Source organism: Mauremys reevesii, linkage group 2, assembly GCF_016161935.1.
Source record: "Mauremys reevesii isolate NIE-2019 linkage group 2, ASM1616193v1, whole genome shotgun sequence".
NCBI lineage: Eukaryota > Metazoa > Chordata > Testudines > Geoemydidae > Mauremys > Mauremys reevesii.
In genome coordinates this window covers 60922502-60942800 of record NC_052624.1, presented here as the reverse complement: position 1 = coordinate 60942800, position 20299 = coordinate 60922502, and the positions used below count along the sequence as shown (strand labels likewise).

At 42.7% G+C, this 20299-nt stretch overlaps 1 protein-coding gene across 1 annotated transcript; it reads right to left on the bottom strand.

The window, feature by feature from the left end:
- Window positions 1-1435: 1435 nt before the first annotated feature.
- Window positions 1436-14297, bottom strand: MALSU1 (mitochondrial assembly of ribosomal large subunit 1). Its single transcript, XM_039522905.1, has 4 exons — window positions 14085-14297; window positions 9818-9996; window positions 5362-5443; window positions 1436-3157 (listed from the first exon to the last, which is right to left on the bottom strand). Exons 1-4 carry the CDS (start codon window positions 14275-14277, stop codon window positions 3000-3002), a joined length of 612 nt encoding a protein of 203 aa, XP_039378839.1. The 5' UTR covers window positions 14278-14297; the 3' UTR covers window positions 1436-2999.
- Window positions 14298-20299: the final 6002 nt, after the last annotated feature.

Sequence of the window (20299 nt, the reverse complement as noted above, 5' to 3'; positions counted from 1 at the left end):
TTAGCAGGTCAATGCTCAAACCATATTACATTAACATTAACGGAGAATTGAAAAGTGAAGTGATTTGTGTATGTGTGCATGAGAGTGCGAGACTAAAGCGATTTTACATTGTGTATCTTTATAAATGAATTGCAAAGCAAAATCTAGAATTGCTTAGCAAGGTTTATTTTCCTCAAACATCTTACTAGTCAGAGGAAAGATTCCCAAGCTTTCCCTCCTGTATAATAGCACCTACCACTAACTGGAATACCCAGAAAATGGTTAATTACTGGTATCGTTTACATTGCCATGGTTTTTATTCCCGGTAATTGTTAAGTCTGTACTCTTCTAAACTCCTTGGAATTCCTCTCCAAAGCCCCATGACAAAGTAAAGCCTTCCTCATATGAGTTATGGAATTTTGTGTCTTTGGTCTCAGAGGCAGTGTTACGCTAGTATTTCTGTATATGTAACTGCCAAAGACGCCAGGACATGATTTAATGCATCTTTAGGAAAGGTTTTTCTATTTAACGAGCTACTGCTTTTCAAACCATTTATGATGGACAGAAGACAAGTGTCCATCAAGAGTTTTTTAATACATATTCAGTGGTCTAATAAATATAGTCACTTCCACTCCTTACTACTAATCTAGTGCTACATGTGTGAATCTTGGAAGGGTTCTAAGCCTAACAGTGTTAAAGTAGCCATAAAGACAAATACGATGTAGATCAGGACAGGCTCATACCTTGTAATCTGAGGCACATCAAAAAAGCAATCTGCAGTATATTTGGCTACTAACATATTTCATTGTAACATCTGCTTAATTTGTGTACCAGTCTTGTCATCAATTGGAATATTTCTTGCCTCAGTGGCTTATTAGACAGCCAAGCAGACTTTTCATTATGTTACAGAAAATCTTGCCAAAGGCATCTTTATTAGCATTTCTATGAACAGTTATTGTGATAGTCTCTCAGGTTAAACTTCTTGTTGTGCCTAGTGTTTATTAATCATTAGCTCCTGCATTCATGGCTTTTAGGGCTGATTTTTGTTTTGATCAATAGCTAGTTTTGTCTGAGTTGTCTGCTAGGTTGGTGTTAGAACTCTGCCATTCATAGGACAAGGACACAGTGCTAATGCTACATGATCACCTCCAAGGTAGGTGACGAGTACCTGGATACATTCCAAAATTGCATTGGCTTTATAGCTAAAGTGTAGCCCAACAGTTGCATAGTTTTTTAATGCAACTAGACCTTCTGTAATTTCTACTTGTATGCCTGCAATAGCAGCTTTGTGGTACTGTTTGGGGCTAAGAGCTAGCTGTGGCTTTCTTTGCGCTAGTACTCAAGATTTCAATGTAGTTTTGTACGATACCTGTCAGGACTCTTGGCTCACCCTTGTGTGTGTTTTGACTAAAGCTGGGGATGCCTGATGGAGAGAGTAAATTTCTACTTCAATTTGTTTCATATAAGAGCAGATTTTATTGGCAAAATATTGAAAGGAAACTCTCTCAATAAGTAATCTGAAATTCTCTTTGGACTGGGTGCTTTGAAAACACCAGAAGGCATCCAGAAAGCATAGTATCACAGTACTGTAGAACATGTCATCAATTCTGAGCACAAGTGAGCCTCAGCTAATTGTTACAGAATAGCAGACTATACCATAGGTGGAATGTTTATCTTCAAGAGCACAGTATTTCTGTTTAAAAAGCATCAAGTTATTTATAATGTTGCTTTTCCCAAAATCATTTTTTCTGCTTTGACTTGACCTCTTTAGTGCTGTTTAATAGGACTGGCCCATCTCCTCTTTACTCCTCTCCCCCTCCTTTCTTAAATTAGTGGCCTTTCCCTACCTTAATGACTTCAAGGTACCCCTTTGGAATGAATTTGGACATATCCGTTAGGCAAAGCTCAATATTAGCCAGAGTGGTTTTAAGCATTGCTTTCCAAGTTTCTTCCTTCTGCTGAATGTGTAGAGTTTTCTTTTCAGGTTCAAGCATTTGGGAAAACGTTAGGCTAAATTGCACAGGAGCTGTTTGGTGGACAAAGCTGCTACAGCTGTTTGGTTTTAGGTACATCTCCTTATATTGGTTTTAGGTACATCTCCTTAAATTTATAACATATATAAATTTATCACAAAATCCCCTTTAAGGCACACCTATGTGATCAGTTAATGCACAGCAAGCCAGGCTATACAGCTACAGCATTCTAGTCTGCCACCCACAGAAACCATTTCAAACAGCAGTACATCAGCATGCACTTTGGAGCTCTTAGTGCATGGCATGTTAGTAGAGTGCTGTAGATTTACACCTTAGCTTGCCCCATGCTAACAATCAGTATAAACGAGCCCGTCTCAGTACTACTTTGCTTCCCCTACTTGTACTTTAACCTCAAATTGAACAAGGTTTGGGCTCTGCTCACTACGGATCTGTGCCCATAAATGGTGTTAAAGGGACATAGTAAAATTAACCTTCAAACCAATGTAATTTACATAACACCTTGATTACTGAAGTAAAGAGGGGTTTTCACTTTCACATACAGCAACAGCAGAGGGAGATACTTTTGGTATTAAAACCAAACACTGGTAGGAAGATTCAGGGGCAGGTATAGTACCTGAAGTTCCTTTTAAACTAAGTTTCATGTTAACTGTCTCTACTATTCAAATAGCTGCTACTCTTCCTTCTCACTCAGTATACTTGAAGCTACAGCTTCAACTGAGATGCTGACTACTACAGTCAACAAGGTCCCCCTGCACTTCTGGAAGAACAAGGGGGGCTTAAATCATAATACTCAATTCTAGACTGATTCAATTAGGTACTTTGTGTCCTACAGCTGTATTGCTGTAAGCCTAGCCCCTCACTCACTGCACAACAATGGAGGAGCATTCAAGCACAGTGGCTCTTTGCTGTGTCCCCTCTCCTCAGAAGTAACTAAAGAAATTGCTTGTTGCATTCTTTAATCCTGAAGCGGTGAGTGCTCTAACTGCATTATTTGTATGTATTCCTTTCATGAAGAAAAGATTGTGATCACTGCTGGTGGTGAGTGAGTCCAACTATGAAGTCTTCTGGTAATGACTCTGGAACCATCTGTGCTAACTGGTCATCATAAGAACGGAGAGTCCATAACTTTTCCAACTCATAAATCTCTCGTGTCTCTGGAAGCATGAAATGGATCACTGTGCTACCTATACAGGACAGAAAGAGATACAATAAAGCCAAAAATGGACACACATACAGGTTAAATTTCACTTCTCAGCCTCAAGGCTAAGAGGGGTGAAAACATTATTTAAGTTGCCAAAATATTTTCACCACACCAACATGTATGCTGCACTTTTTACAGAAAAATGTAACTTCATTGCAACACTTTCATATCCTCCTTTATGGAATGCTAGTACACTACACCCAATTATAATGAATCTTAAAAAACAACGGTGACCTATACTACCTTTCTGTACTTACAAATGTTCCAAAGATGTTAGTATTTTATCCTGATTATGTCCAGGGCTAGAAGCAAGAGCTGTAACATCTAACTTCCAGAGATAAAAACTCATTTCTAGTGTGGGCTGTGTGTATAAATTGAGTATATATAATATGAATGTTATAACATATATAAATTCAATATAAGTTGAACAAAACACCCGTTTATTCTACATCCCTTAGAATACACAACATTCTACCACATTATGTAGGTTTTGACTAATGTGGAAATCTGAAAAGACAGGCATCTTGCTCTAAAGTGGTGTAAGCACACTATAATGCCCAATGTGTACTTACAAAATATAGGTGTATTCAAGTCTATAAAACAGAATAACCTTGACAATGCAGTTTAAACTTTTAGAACAGAGAGGCAGAAGGGTTATGTTTTATGGAAGAGGCCCAAACACTTGCCCCACTCTTATGAAAAATCGAATCAGAGATAGTTAGGGTCAGGTCATTATAGCTCTGTGCAGGTATTTTTTCTGAGGCTCCCCCAACATAATATTAAAAAACCCATGGCCCACCTGTGCCACAACAACTAGTTTTCTGCCTATAAAAGCAGGACCGCATTATGGGGTAGCAAGGAAGGCAATTGCCTGAGGCCCCCAGGAAACTAAGTTGCTCAGGCTTTGACTTCAGTCCCAGGTGGAAGGGCTCAGCCCCATGCAGTGGGACATGAGCTTTCTGCCCTGGGCCCGAGTGAATCTTAATACTGGCCTTGCTTGGCAGACCCCCTGAAACCTGCTCACAGCCCCCTAGGGGCCCCGGATCCTTGGTTGATCACTACATTCTAAAACAGTGGTTAACTACATTCAGATTAACAAGTCCCTAGTAAATTATGTAAAACATCTGTTTACTCTTTAGGCTTTTCAGCTGGCTTGTGAAATAGGGAGAGGGACATAAAGTGCTGATCAAATTTAACACCTGAAAATGAAACAGACCCACGCCACTAGCAGAAAGGATGTTATATGTTCAGCTACCTTATAAAAGTTGTATGGGGAAAAAATGCCTTACATGAATTTCAAACAGTCTATGTAAATGTGAACACTGTGCAAAAACTGCACTATGTGAAAGTGTGTAGAATTAATTTTATAAACTTGGGTAATTTCTCATTGTCTTGTACGTAATGTAGGATTCACATTTCTCCGCATAAGACACTTTTAAAGGAGATGTCAAAGTTTCTGATCACTGATTTTAGAGCTCAAAATCTCATTGAATTAGTGTTTGCATAGGATGTCTCACTAGTGTACTATTGTCCAGCAATAATACTTAAAGCCAACTCCAACTAGCCATCTCTGGAGTTGTACTCTAGGGTAACAAAGTTTGTCCAGACTTAGGTCATAATTATCATTTCATTGTTGCATACTTTGACACACAGCTTTTAAAATGATAGATCTGGTTCCTCTCACTTGAACACATTCACCAGAAAATTGTATATTTATTAGAGGAACAGGGAAATGCATTGCAATTCTTTAAGCATTAAGAATCTATTAGCCAGAATCTTGGCATTAGTTGAACAGTGAGAGTCTGAATTTAGTAGTAAAGTACTGTTAATCGAGGCAAAAAAGCCATCAATTGAATAATAGGGATTATACGATGAAATTAACATTTAGAGAAATGTATAATTATTGAAACATCCTTGCATATCTCCTTCCACAACTTTTGATCCTCACTCTGAGAATTAAGAATTATTTTTTAGCTACTGCAGAGCTGTTACTCCACAGTGTTCAATGCCAATGTTCTCCTATGAAACTTAACAGTGGGGGAGGACTCAATGGAGTTCAGGCAATACAATTATACTTGGAGCTACATACTAGGACCTATCTGCAGCAACTAGATTTTACCAGTGAAATGCTGCCCTCAACACATGGCTCACATGGAACTAGCATCTGTGAAATTTGTAAATATTTACCAAAATCAATGCACATCCAGTCATCTGTGTCTTTCCCTTCAATCTGAATGTGAGGATCATTTTCTTGTTTCAGCTGCTTGTACTGTAAAAGAAGCCGCAAATCAGTGTGAAGACAGATACTTCCAAACGTTCATTCTAAAGTGTTGAAGCCTACCAGGCAGCTAAAGCCTGACAAATTGTCTAAGAAATAAACTTCGAATATGTCACTGGTGAAACAGCTACTGGAATCTACACCCAGTTTTGATGTCTGTGCTTTCAAAAGGATGTTAAATTTGGAAGAGAGATTAAAGAATAAGGTCTGGAAAACATGATGATCCCTTTCAAGGAGCTTCATCTATTTTGCTTATTGAAAAGAAGTTAAAAAGGTGACTTGATCATAGTCTGTAAATAACTACTGGATGATTTCTCTTTTCTAGGAGACAAAGAAATAAACAATCCAACGACCAGAAGGTAAAGGTAGAAAAACAAACTGGAAATAAGATGTAAATATTAGCAATGAGCAAAATTACCCATTGGAACAGCTGCCTAAAGAACTCAGTAAATTCTCCCTCTGAAGTCTTTAATTCTGGATGCCTTTCTAAAAAGTAGGTTGTAGTTCACCCCAAAGTTATGGGATTTAAGTGAAGAATTACTTAATGAAATTCTATGCCCTGTTATGCAGGTGATTAGGCTGGAGGATTACAGTTGTCCCTTCTGGCCTTAACAAAACTATGAAAACTACATGCAAATAGTGCTGAGGAAGTCAGCAGATAGGCCTAGCTGGTTAGGGAGGGGGTCTGACTTCAATAGGAAAATGGTATCACAAATGCAGTCCTTATTGGTTTTGGTAGTGTACAGACACCCAAGATGGTAAAGGGCCTATGCTTACAAAGTTACAAGCAAAAATTTATGGTAATAAGTGGTACAACACATCCCAGTAAAGAATAAGCCCTTTGCCTTGCTTGACGGCATATAACTTCTAATATTATCCCAGTCGGTCTTTAGCTGTTGAAATACTAGCTGCATTTTTGCCTAAGGGTCAGCACACACTGCTAAGTGGGTAGCAATGTGTGGAAAGGCTGAGTTGAGGTATTAGGGCTTTTTAAAATGTCTCACTGAAAGATAAGCCAAAGCTGCAGTAGGGCAAGACTAAGATTTAGGCTCCCAGGTGCACCTGCCCTGTGACTTTACTTTTTTTTTTTTTTTTAAATAGTAGTTGTCGTCATGCAGTTTAGAAGATCTGGGGTCACTCACAAATGCATTTGGAGGTGGGGATGGGAGAAGAAATGGACCTAACTAGCTACCATGCTCTCCTGCCCCAAGCTGTCTCACGTTTGTTAAAACCTGTGGTTTGTCCAGAAGACTCCCACTTTCAGGCATTCTTTTGTGGATGCTTAAGTGGCTGCTCAAATTCCACCTTTTTCAAGTTACCCAGGAAAAGGGAGCCCAGATCTCTTCTGAGGCTCTCCCCTCTTACAGGGACTTCCTTCTCCTGTAGAGCTTCTGCTCAGTAGTACAGACCTGGTGCTACAGACAGTAGCCACCAGGGGGAGGATAAGGCTGCAGCCCAGAGACAAGAAGCTCTTTCCATTAGGGTGGAGAGGAAGGATAGAAAAGAAGACTCCCTAGACTTTAGGAGAAAAGACACTGCTGTCTATAGGGGGACATGGAAACAGCAGGACTGACTGCTATAATACTGACCATGCAAATGAGGTAATGCAGGGTAAGTATTCAATTTAGTATGTTAAATCACATCAATATGAATGCCTGCTTGCAATGATGAATGGTGTATGGCACAGAACACAGGTGCCCCTAGGTTGGGGCTTAACAAAACAGAGTTCAGCTCTACTCTTCCAGTCCTACTTCTCACTGTTAAAACCCACCATTTTGGAAGAGGAAAAACAGATGACAGCAAGGAGTGAGTGAGTAGGATGATTGGGAATTGGAGAGTCAGATGGGAAAAAAGGAGAGGTAAAGTGGGGGCGGGGGGAGGTTAGAAAGAACCCAAATGCCTAAGTGATCAAGGTCAGTCTGAGGAACCCACCATCAGGAAGTTCAGACTTGAAATTAGACAAAGATTTATAATCAGAGGAGTGAAGTTCTGGAACAGCCTTCCAAGGGGAGCAGTGGGGGCAAAAGACATATCTGGCTTCAAGACTAAGCTTGATAAGTTTATGGAGGGGATGGTATGATGGGATAGTCCAGGGGTAGGCAACTTGTGGCACGCGAGCTGATTTTCAGTGGCACTCACCCGGTCCGGGGGGGGCTCTTGCATTTTAATTTAATTTTAAATGAAGCTTCTTAAACATTTTAAAAACCTTATTTACTTTCCATACAACAATAGTTTAGTTAGATATTATAGACTTAGAGACAGACACTTTCTAAAAACATTAAATGTATTACTGGCACACGAAACCATAAATTAGAGTAAATAAATGAAGACTCAGCCCACCACTTCTGAAAGGGATAGCTAATTTTGGCAATTAATTGATCTTTGACTATTAGTGGTAAATATGCCCAATGGCCTGTGATAGGACACTAGAGAGGGTGGGATCTGAGTTACTATAGAGAATTCTTTCCTGGGTGTCTAGCTGGTGAGTCTTGCCCACATGCTCAAGGTTTAGCTGATAGCCATATTTGGGGTTGGGAAGGAATTTTCCTCCAGGGCAGATTGGCAGAGGCCTTGGGGGGGGTTTCGCCTACCTCTGCAGCGTGGGATGCAGGTCACTTGCTGGAGGATTCTCTGCACCTTGAAGTCTTTAAACCATGATTTGAGGACTTCAATAGCTCAGACATAGGTTAGGGGTTTGTTATAGAAGTGGATGGGTGAGATTCTGTGGCCTACGTCGTGCAGGAGGTCAGACTAGATGATCATAATGGTCCCTTCTGACCTTAAAGTCTATGACTCTATGACCCTAGGGCCAAGGAGAATATAGGAAATAAGAAGGAAATTTGCGGTTTACCTTTTGGATGTTTGTGGCTGGCAGAATCAGCAGCAAGGGCAAGTAGAATACAAAGCTAGTGTCAACAACTACCACTGGTGAAGCTTATAAGTTACACATCCTCTGTGCTGCATGAGTAAGAGCAAACCGGGCTATTACAAGACATGAAAGCTGCTCCAGCTGCTGTAAATCTTTTGGGCAGACCTGTAATGCTATAAGCCTCTTCAACCCCATCTTTGTTTTCAATACAAAAATCCAGCCAGAATAAAAGCTCCCAGGATTCAGATGTGATGAGCAGATGGACTATTTCCTTTCTAGATTTTGCACAGGCTGTGTGCTGCAAGAGATTAATAGGTATAATTCCAACTAAAGGAGGACTGCTGTTCTCCCTTTCCCTCTAGACAGGCACAAAGCTAACTCCCATGAGCAAACCTTGGAATGTGTAATTTTATAGCAATTGCCATTTAAAGGGAGCTAACTGTAGCCTATGAATCATGCAAGCTTCATAAGTAATATGCACTTAATTTAAGATGATCTAAAATAGCAGTACTCAAACTGTGGTTCACAGAATTGAGTATTTTTGAGAACCAGGCACTAGGGGAAGGATTTAGGTGTTATGAGATGGGAAATCTGTAAGATCCAAAAGCAGTTTGCAGAATCCCTGTTCCGAAGTCAATAACCATTATATCACTATGCAAGTGCTTTTAGATCTTCTCACAGAGAGACAGGAGAGTTGTTTTATGGAAGAGACCAGCACACTCTTATGAAAAATCAAATCATAGACAGTTAGGGCCAGGTCATTATAGCTCTGTCCAGGTTTTTACACCAGGTACAAGACAAGAAAATGAGTCTACACGTCTAGGTTTCCAACACATCGTAGTGTTAGGATGTGCGTGATTCATCTCCCCTCAAAACTGGAAGGTAGTATGACCTCCTAAATCTCAGATCCCATGAGATCCATCCTTTACCATGCTGCCATGGACTCTTAAAAGTGCCCTGAGCACAACCCTGCTCCAAAGAAGATGGGGCTGCCACTCAGCACAATGGGAAAGCAAAGAAGAAGATTCTTAGTCAGAAACCACCACAAAGTAAGGGGTGAGTATGATGCCACAATCCCAGCCCCAATACTTCCAGTGGATGGCTCTAGGGTCGGGCAAGTAAAGGCAATTCCATGAAGCTGCTGCTCTCCTCCACACAGCAGAGTGGGATTCTGTTTATTTGTACACTCCAGTGTTTAAGGCCACAAAACTCTGCACTGCAATCATCATCCTTCCTCGTATAGAGAGATCTCTGTTCACAGTCTACACTTTATTTCCTTACCTAAGAAAGCAGATTAGGTTCAGCATCTCCTATTTGTACAAAGGGTAATACTGCATAAGAACAACGAACCTCACCTTGTCTGGTTGTTACTTTAACAGATAAAATTTATATATCTGCTATGTTTAATTCTCACTTTTGCAAATATCTCAACATACATTTCCAATTAAAACTATTCAGAATCTAAAGCAAGTGAAGAGTGAAAATAATTGTCCTACCATTTTCAGCATGTAGTGCGCCATAGCATAGAGGTGTCTTGAAGAAGATCCGCTCACAATTATAAAATAATCACTGTATCTCATTTCTGGAGGGACCTGGATAACACAAATATTGCTAGCATTTTCTTGCCTCAGGAGAGAGATGATAAGATCAATATTGAATTTGGAAAGAGTGTGATCTGAAACAAAGAACATGACTTCAAATTGTGATTTCCCTTTTTAAACAAAGTACAAAAACTGTCTACTTAAACTTACTGAAAAACAATGAAGTGTGAGGGTGAACTAAATTATAATCTATGGTGGCCAGCCATTCTGGAACTTGAGATGATGCTAAAAACAAGGATTGAAATGTGAACTCCAGTTGCTAGAATAATGATACTGTGAAAAACCAAACTCTTGGAAGGTAAAAACAGGGAACTAAAATGATGCTTATGGTTAATAATAATCTGTGACTAGACAGTTATTTATATAGTATCCACAGTGTGTTAGACACTTCTCTGACAGCTACAGTAGAACCTAAGAGTTATGAACACCAGAGTTACGCATGGATTGGTAAACCACACACCTCATTTGGAACCGGAAGTACGCAATCAGGCAGCAGCAAAGACCCCCCAAAAAAGCAAATACTGTACAGTACTGTGTTAAAAGTAAACTACTAAAATAAAGGGAAAGTTTTTTTAAAAGATCTGACATGGTAAGGAAACTGTTTCTGGGCTTGTTTCATTTAAATTAAGATGGTTAAAAGCAGCATTTTTCTTCCACATACTACATTCACTATGCGAGGGGGTTGTGATAATAACGTACTAAATCTGTATTAAGTCAATGTTCAGTTGTGCACTTTTGAAAGAACAACCATAATGTTTTGTTCAGAGTTACAAACTTCCTCTATACCCAAGGTGTTTGTAAGTCTGAGGTTCTACTGTAGACAGGAAGCTACAGATACAGTGTTTCTTTAGGTGACTTGTAAGACTTGACTTAAGAAATAACTAAGTCACTATTTGTAATTATTGGATATATTTCAAAACAATGCTTGTTAAGTTCTAAAATGCCTGTGATAAGGAGACATCAGGCAAAATGGTAACAAGTGCACTATAAAATTGTAAGTAGGATAAACAAACATATAAAAATTGACCTAGCATAACACACACAGTGTGGAAACAAGTAATCTTATAAACAGGGCCCTACCAAATTCACAGCTGTGAAAAATATGTCACAGAGCGTGAAATCTGATCTCCCTGGTGAAATCTGGCTATTGTAAGGGAGACCAGATTTCACAAAGCTGGGCAGTTGAGGAATGGCGGCAGCTGGCTGGAAGCCCAGCTCTGGAGGCAGTGCCACCACTGAAAGTGGCGCGGAAGTGAGCATGGGATAGTATGGAGGCTGGGGTTTGTCACTGTTGGGGATGACATTGCTGGCCTTACAGGTGAGCTACCGCCCAGGGCCCCGTGATCAGGGGGGCCCCCACGGTCAGCCCTCCCCCACCCCACACACACACAGGCAGCCCAAGGCCCCTTTAGCTCCCAAGCACTGGGCCTGGATCCAGGAAGGGGCAGGGCTGTGGCTGCCTCTGCCAGGGGCTCATACCGTGGGCTGGGCTTCAGCTGCTAATCCTGAACAGGCTGGGGAGGGACAGGACTTCCTCTTCCCCTGCACAGGCCCCTCCGAGGGCCAGGTCAGACCCACCTCTGGGATCCTCACCTGGCTGCAGGAAGTTCCATGGCTGCTAGCCAGCTGCCCAGCTCTGAAGGCAACAGCACAGAAGTCAGGGTAGCAATACCATGACCCCCCTACAACAGCTTTGTGACACATACACACACAACCCTCTTCTGGGTCAGGACCCCCACAGTTACAACACTGAAATTTCAGATTTGAATATCTGAAACCGTTAAATTTACAATTTAAAAAATGCTATGACTGTGAAATTAACGCAAATGGACCATGAATTTGGTAGGGCCCTACTTATAAAGTTCCCATTCTTACCATCGTACCCTGATCTCGCCTTTATCTCATCCTTTCTAACGGACCATAGAGCCTTCTCTACAGACCCTCTCTGACCAATTTAACTAAATCCAGTCAGAAACTGACATAGATCAGCGCAACCCCCTTGCATGGACAGTTTTAACTAATCTGTTTCTAAACAGATTTAGTCAAATGGGTATCATTTGTGTGTGTAGCTAAGACCTAACTAGGTAGGGCAAGGTCTGTTTCTATTTGTCAGTAAGGTGCAATGCCCATTCCCCTACCTGAAACTGTAAAATTAATAGAGCATTGCTGAGTTCATATTCATCACCTATCAGCCTCAATACAGAGAAAAAGCCAAACAGGGAGGCAATAACCAGATGTATATAGCATGAAATTGATGAGAGGCCTGTAAAACAAACATGAGCTCCTCGGCCCTGCAGGCACAGGATCACAATGACTGCTACAGACAGGTTTACTCTAGAAGAGGTTTGCCGATATAGCTATACCAGCAAGCTCTCCTAGTGCAGACACCGCTTATTCTCCAAGGGAAATAACCTATAACAGAAAGAGTACTTTTATGCCAGTATAAATAAGTATACCCTAGGGTTTTTGCAACTATGGAACTGTGAGTGTGTCTGGTTCACCATACCCTCCTCCCATTGATATATCAACAATAGTTTCTAGGGGAGACCTGGCTTACATCTGTGGCAAAAGAGTTATTTTCTTCAGCAGAGATATGAGAAACAATTTGGTACAGTATACATACCTGTACCTCTATCAAAAGCTATATTTAACTTGAACACTTCACTATAATGTTCCACTCATGTTTTGATCCTCCCCCTTTTCTGCCAGCCTGAAGCCTCTGTCCTCAGCAGGAATTAGAATGTACATACAAAACATTAAATACAAATCATCTTCAAAGATTTGGACTCCACAGCTGAAGATGTTCCTAAAACCCAATAGTTTTACTCTGTCATCTTTGACTGTAGGAAACAGTTTATTTTTCTTCCTTTTTTCCTGTGTTCTATTTTAACCCTATTCCACTGGCTTGCCTGGGTGAGGATGGTTTTGTGTCACAAAGCCAAGACACTCAGGTCAGAGGAGAGGGACCTTCAATTTATATAGTATGTTCTTGCCCAAACTTGCAGAATCTTTACAGAATCTTTACAGAATCTATAGTAACAATATTTTATCTACATCTGAGTTGGAGATTCTTGCTAGTCCTCTTTTGCTTTTTATTTACAAAAACACTAATTTTGAACAGGTATTGAATTCCTAGCAGTGAAACACTGTGCTTTATTGGAAGTGAAATGACAGACCTTAGTAGTACGACTGATCCCACTGAAGAGTCTTAGGATCACAATTAGCCTTTAAACTAGAGTCATGCATATATATCACATGTGGAATCAAATAACACCACTAGCACCGTGTGTGTTTAGACAGCTGTCAAGATTTACTCTCTGGGAAAGGAGGAATGGAGACAGAACCCCCCACTGTCATGGCAATGGAGTAGGGGATGGGGACTGTTTTTAAGACAGTATTTACACACATCCACTGGAGTGACAGAATATTTTGCTCTCTCTTCCATAAAGAAATTAGAACAGTTTGCATTTACACCCAAGAAGTGCCCCAGCCAGTTTACTCCAAATGGGTCTTAGAACATGGGGAGATGATGCTGTCTGCAAGTCTGGGGACTTGTTCTGTCTGAGTTGATATGGACATGGACTAGCTGGTCTAGAGTGCACCAGCCACCTTCTAACATGTCCCAGAATGCACTGTTTCTGCAAGCTGTGGGGCAGGTGCCCAGAAGCCACTGCACAGACACAGGTTACAGAAGCACTAGCATGGGCATGGAGCAGCTGGGCGGCCCCAAACCAGGTGCCGCAGGACAGTGTGGATGTACTGACCCACGTGCACATTCACTTGCTCCCTCCAGTCAGTTCAGTGGCACTGCCCAGCACCCCCATCTGCCTGGGTCAGAGCCCAGACCTTCCTGGAGCACATTTCGCTGGACACCCGCACGGGGCTAGGCCCCCATGCAGGGTGGGGATGGATGGGGAGGTCTGGCTCAGTGCAGGGGCAACCAATCCTCAGCTCCCTGGGCTGGGGCTGGAGTGTGCAGGGGCCTGGTCTCCCCCACGCCAGGCATCGCCTAGTGGGATAGGAGGGGAGGGCGGGAGGGGGCAGGGGGCGGGCGGCTCAGCCCGGGCAGGGGAGGGACGGGGGACGGTGCGCAGGGGGCGGGCCGTGTCTAAGGCGGGGGCGGCACCTGCGCCCCCGCCCCACAGCCCGGCACACGCTGTACCTGGGGCTCTGCGCTCCTGCTCGGCTCCTCCGCCCGCCCGCAGCTCCGCGCTGGGCCCGCCGCCGAGGGCCCGCCCCGCCCAGCAGGGAGCGCAGCGCGCAGCGGCCCCCGGGCCCGGCCCAGCGGGGCGCAGCCGCAGCCCCCTCGCCGCCGGCAGCACCAGCCCCCGCAGCCAGCGGCTGCCCCGCCACATGTCGCCGGGAGTCGGGACACGGAACGGAACTCTGGCTGCGGTAGCGTTCTGAGACCTCCCACTGCCCCGCCCTCATGGCGATCCCCGCACTGATTGGCTGCCATAAGTACCGCCTCCGACACTGACTGGCCGCGCGCCGCCTTCCGGCCCGAGGAATGGCGCAGGCGCAGTGACAGGTTGGAGCTGGGCGGGCGCAGATGGGATGGTCCCGCCCTCAGTGGGAGCTCGCTGCTCTGAGGTCTCTGTCCCCGTTGGGGCGGCCCCAGGGGCTCGGGCACCGCCTCGGGTTACCGCCTTTGACCTGCCCCGCCCCCCCCCTTCAGCAGCCACGTCTATCGTGTGGCGAGCGCGCGCGCGCGCAGAGCCCGTGCCACCGCCCCTCGCTGCCCGGGGCCCAAAGCCGCCCCCCCCCGCGCGCGCGCGCGCGCGCGCCCAGCGCTTGCCGCGGCGTGTTCCGAACAGGCTTGGTCGGGGACGTAGCAGCTGGACACAGAACGTTTGGAGATTCGCGCTCCAGCCTGGTGTGATCATGATGCAAATCGTTAGAGCAGAGGGTCGGCAACCTGTCAGCAGTGGGGTGCCGAGTCTTCCTTTAGTCCCTCTGATTTAAGGGTTCGGGTGCCAGCCATACATTTTAACGATTTTAGAAGGTCTCTGTCTCTAAGTGTATAATATCTAACTAAACTGGTGTTGTATGGAAAGTAAATAAGGTTTTTAAAATGTTTAAAAAGCTTCATTTAAAATTAAATTAAAATGCAGATCTCCCCAGACCGGTGACCAGGACCCGGGCAGTGTGAATGCCACTGAAAATCAGCCCGCGTGCCAGCACACATGCCATAGGTTTTCTACCCCTGCTTTAGACCCATGTTAAAAAAAAACCCCGGACGGACTAAATTATTTTTCTGGCAACTGGCAAAATCCATAAAAAAAAAAACCTGTCCAGGCCAGTCAAATACTGTCCAGATGGTAACGTTAGCACCCCTCCCCCAGCCCATTGCTTATGGCTCCGGGCACCAGGGGCACCACAGTTAAGGGCCCCAGGGCCTATCAGTGCCTAGGCCAGGCGGGAGGCTGCTGCCGACCACTGGGGCATTGTGGGGCCCTTTGCAGGGGTGCCATGTGTGCCTCACTGGTAGTGGCAGGAGGATGCTGAGGAATAGTGCCAGCGCCACCAGGTGTAGGGCGAGTCTCACAACCAGGGGTGTTTTCCTGACCGCCCCAGCTTCTGGAGTCATGTTATTGTATGAGCCATGCAGCTTGCTGAGCAATAAAAGTACATTCATAGCCCTGAGGGTTGCAGCAGTGTTTAATTTGTGCCAGGGCTGAATCCTGGCATCTTTAAGCTTGGCATGTCGTAGCCCTGGCACCTCTGGGCTTGCCACATCAGTTATGAAAGTAAAAAAATTGTTTGCCCCAGCACCTAATCACTTGAGCCCCGGCCCCTCTTTCATGACACATTAATCACTACACCCAAGTGCCCCCAAATGGTTTGAAAAAATAAACAGAGCAGAGAGAAACTACATGCCCCCGACCTCCAGCTTTACTCTTTTTTAAAAATATCTCAGGCTTTATAAACCAACTTCAGGCTTTTGCGGGGGGGGGAGGGGGGAGGGAGACAACCAACTCATAATTTTTGAACACTTGGGGTTAGTAATAAACGCCCCTCCCCACCTGTGCCGTTGCTGCTGCCCACACACACAGTTCCCATCTTTGCCCTCTGACTCAGTCCCCTGCTGTTAGCATCTCTCTCTTTCTCATTGTTCTTGGGCTGTGCAGGACCAGCCACACTAACAGCTGCAGAAGAAACCACGCTAGTCAGTTTCCCTTCAGGATAGGGATAGAAAGGAAAACGTGAACTGACAATCAGTGACATGTTCCCAGTATTTTATCAGAAATATTACCTTTAACCTGTGATAAACTCCGTTTCCCAGGAGTGCTGCAAGATGAAGAGATGGAGGGGGTGGGACTGTAGAATCTAGTCATTTGTTCCCCATTTTTTTAAACTAAAATCATTTTTGTGGCCTGTAAGGGGGAGGGATAGCTCAGTGGTTTGAGCATTGGCCTGCTAAACCCAGCATTGTGAGTTCAATCCTTGAGGGGGCCACTTAGGGATCTGGGGCAAAAATTGGTCCTGCTAGTGAAGGCAGGGGGCTGCACTCAATGACCTTTGAAGGTCCCTTCCAGTTCTAGGAGATTGGCATATCTTCAGTTATTACCTTTTTTTTTAAAGAAAGGAAGCAAAAAACACTTGCCAAACAGATTTATGTAAAGGATCTGTTGTCCACAATGTTTATACTTTGTTCCTGAAAAACAGCCAGAGCATATAGATAGTTTAGCACTATTGCTCACCTTGTGTGATTTGAAATGGGTGGGTGCTCCTATGTGGAACATCCCATGGTACATATTTTGTGGAGCTGGTCAAAAAAATTGAAAAATGTATGTCAAAGTTGTTTCTATTTAGTAGTGTTCTAAGTGGAACCGTTGTCTGGTTTTTTTTTAAATTATTTGGTAAACGTTTCTCAAGTTTTTTTAAATTGAAAATACTGCAAAAATTTATTTGCAAACAACAAAAAATCTCAAAAAGCCCTAATTTTTCTTTAAATTTTTAATTTTAATTAAAAGGCCCCATTTCAACTTAAAGCCTTTGAAAATTTCAGCCAGCAATAATATTTTGATAACACCTGCTCTTTGGCAAACTCTGATCTATTCAAATAGGTAAACAAATTACTATGAGCTTTCTATGAACTAGGAGTAAAGCATCAATGGTAGTGGAAAGGGTTGCATAATAGTGCATAACAGAACAAGACGCAATGGTCTCAAGTTGCAGTGCGGGAGGTCTGGGTTGGATATTAGGAAACACTATTTTATTAGGAGGTGGTGAAGCAATAGAATGGGTTACCTAGGCAGGTGGTAGAATCGCCATCCTTAGAGGTTTTTAAGCCCCGCCTTGACAAAGCCCTGGTTGGGATGATTTAGTTGGTGTTGGTCCTGCTTTGAGCAGGGGGTTGGACTAGATGACCTCCTGAGGTTTCTTCCAACCCTAATAGTTTTTGATTCTATGATAGTTAATAAAATGTTGAATTTTGCTTCATGTTGGAAGGCCCAATCTTGTAATTCTTGTTCATATATGTCATCCTTACTCATGCAAGTAAGTCTTCTCAACATGAATGGAAATACTTGCGTGACGACTAAACGTGTAAGGGTTTGTGGGATCAGGTAAAGCTGTCACTTTAAAGAAAAATAATATAATTGTTTGAGAACTCAGTTTTTCTTCTCTTTTGCTTTCATTGCTATACATTTTGAAAATAATTATGCTCTTGAAGGAAACTAGAGCTCTTTGCAAATTGATATATAAACTCTATGCAAGTATCATTTCATCCACCACTGAAATGCAACTAACTCTGAGGTGAAACACAACAACTATTTAAAAGTACACAGCAACACTACACTATGGTGTAGGTTAGGAAGAAAAAGAATACATTTTTCCAAGAGAACTAATAGGGTAGATTTACATAGACAGAACGAAATGATCAGAGTTGCACTTTGACCAACACATCAGAATTAACAGCCTTACTCTTGTGAAGTGTCTGTTGGACTCTTTCATGATCAACACTGATCACCATGGTGTATGTAGCCTGATTGCAAATCTTGGGGCCAGATTAAATAATGGAGACCACCCAGCTGTTGCAACATACACTCTGATCTGCAGACTAATTCATGGCTTGGCCTAATCCAGTTTAGCTTGTGATTTCTGTGAGGATACTGTACATTTAACATGTGCTATGCACTAAATAAATAATAATAATAGGATCAGACTACAAGGCAATTAGGCTGCACAGTATAAAACTAAAAAGCAACCATTTACATGTGGTGGTTGGTTACTCATAGACTTTAAGGTCAGATGAGACCATCATGATCATTTAGTCTGACCTGCATGTTGCAGGCCACAGAACCTCACCCATCCATTCCTGTAATAGACCCATACCCTCTGGCTGAGTTACTGAAGCCCTCAAATAATAATTTAAAGACTTCAAGTTACAGAGAATTCACCATTTACACTAATTCAAACCTGTAAGTGACCAGAGTAGGCTGGAATCAGGGCAAATCTCCTGTGTAGACAAAGCTCAATACCACCCTGCTGAGAAAATCAGGCCAAAGCATCTATCTTCACTGCTTCCTCCAGCCTACTTTGGAATAGCCACTTTAGCTGCATTATAACACTGATTTAGTAATATATTGTGATGTTAAAGTACACAGTACCAAATATACCAGGCTCTGGAAATTATTTTGGACTGAAAAAATTGTATTAATGTGTTTTCGCTGGAAAAAGGAAAGGATCAGGAATTGGAATACTAAAACAAAGGAAAGAAACATCTTGTGCAAACTATAATCATGTACTCAAACTTTTTGTACCCCTCTTTCAAACAATCCAGCCGTTGGTACAAAAACAGTTTTTGTTATTTCTTTGTGCATAATGTGAATGTGTTTATGCACTTTATGAATAATAGGTGCCTACAAAAATGAATAATTTATAGTCATATAATGCACAGGCAATGCTAATTAATATGCTTAGCATAATATAGAATAGTCTTGCTAAGGCAGGCTGAAATCAAATGTTAAAAAAAAACAAATGTCAGCAGAAAGTATAGCAGAGTCCAGCTAATGCTGAGTGCCCCTCCCCTCACATATTTACTGAAACAGAATAAGCTCAAATGCCACCAATTATAGAGGAGAGAAAGAAAATTAGTCCTACAGTTATGAGACTTGTTCATAAGGCAGCATATGTCACTGGGCTGAAGTGAGTGAAACGATACTTAGAAGAAACAAACTCTGAGACAAAAGATGTCATGAGTCTGGAAATAATTCCACGCCACCTCTTCTTTTGAAGGAAACTCCTCCCCCACTCCCAACCCAAAGCTAGCAGCTTGAAGTATTGACACCTCATTGTGTGTCTGTGCTAAAGAAATTGTTTGGTTCAAACATATCTTGAAGCTGCTGCAGACTCAAGCATGAGCTAGAAACATCTGCTTTTGTTCTGCCCGCCACCTGCCTGCATCCAATTCCCCACTCCTCCAAGCAGTTAAAGGTTAGAGGGCACTTCTAAGTTCACTCATCAAGTTATTCCCTGTTGCGGCTTGAGAGTCTTTATCTGACAGTTCATGTGCATACATTAGCATAGAATATTAGGGAATACCAGTTCCATGGTAATGGAAGATTAACATTACAGCATAGGCTGGAGTCACAGCACTCCCATAGCGGAAGGATGGATGAGCAAATCTGTTCTAACCCCTAATTTTCACTCCATTATAACTGTCTGAGGAAATGCCTGAAAGGAGTGAATTTTCTTATGCGTAGCCACAGCCTACATGTGACTTTTGTATGAAAAATATTAAAGCTGATGAGGCATTTTTTTTAGTTATGTTGCTATGAAAAATATGTGCTTCTATTTTCTAAAAAGCTTGTTAATAATAATGCACTCCTGTAACTCAAAGCCAGCTTGCTCAGCAACATATCATACAACTCATTCTTGCTGGCATGTTTGAAATGATCTTGTTTCCAAATAAGAGATTTATTCATGTTTGAATCCCCTCTCCTTTTGAGGTAGAGATATTTGCTAATGGTGGCTCTCCTAAGGCTTGCATTAGAACTGTACATCTCCTAGCATTTGTGTGTTTTAGTCTTCATCACGTGCTGTTTCATTTAAAGGTGCTGAATTCCGTGATTATTCTGGATCTCTTCTGGAAGTGGGTGCCATGGTCATGGGCCAGTTGGTGAGAAAGCTCGTCTCACTCCTAAGGTTGCTAGCGTCTTCGTTCTAGTTAAGGTTGAAAGGAAAAAGTGCAGCAGGAGGCTTAGATTCCCACCACCAAACAAGCAATGGGATGGCACCTGTTACTTTTGATTCACTTTATATTTACAGTGTAACTGCAGGTCCCTTTGGGTCATCTCTTAGGAGTAGCGACTGTCCTGGTGCCCAGTAAGTAGGTGACTCATTTGACTAGGTCGCTCATTTGACTACATC

Coding starts and splice junctions, on each gene's coding strand:
- MALSU1 (XM_039522905.1), bottom strand. CDS start 14,277: ATGTGGCGGGGCAGCCGCTGGCTGCGGGGGCTGGTGCTGCCGGCGGCG. Junction 5,444..9,817: donor CGCACTACATGCTGAAAATG/GTAGGACAATTA, acceptor CTTCTTTTACAG/TACAAGCAGCTGAAACAAGA. Junction 3,158..5,361: donor CTGGATGTGCATTGATTTTG/GTAAATATTTAC, acceptor TGTCCTGTATAG/GTAGCACAGTGATCCATTTC.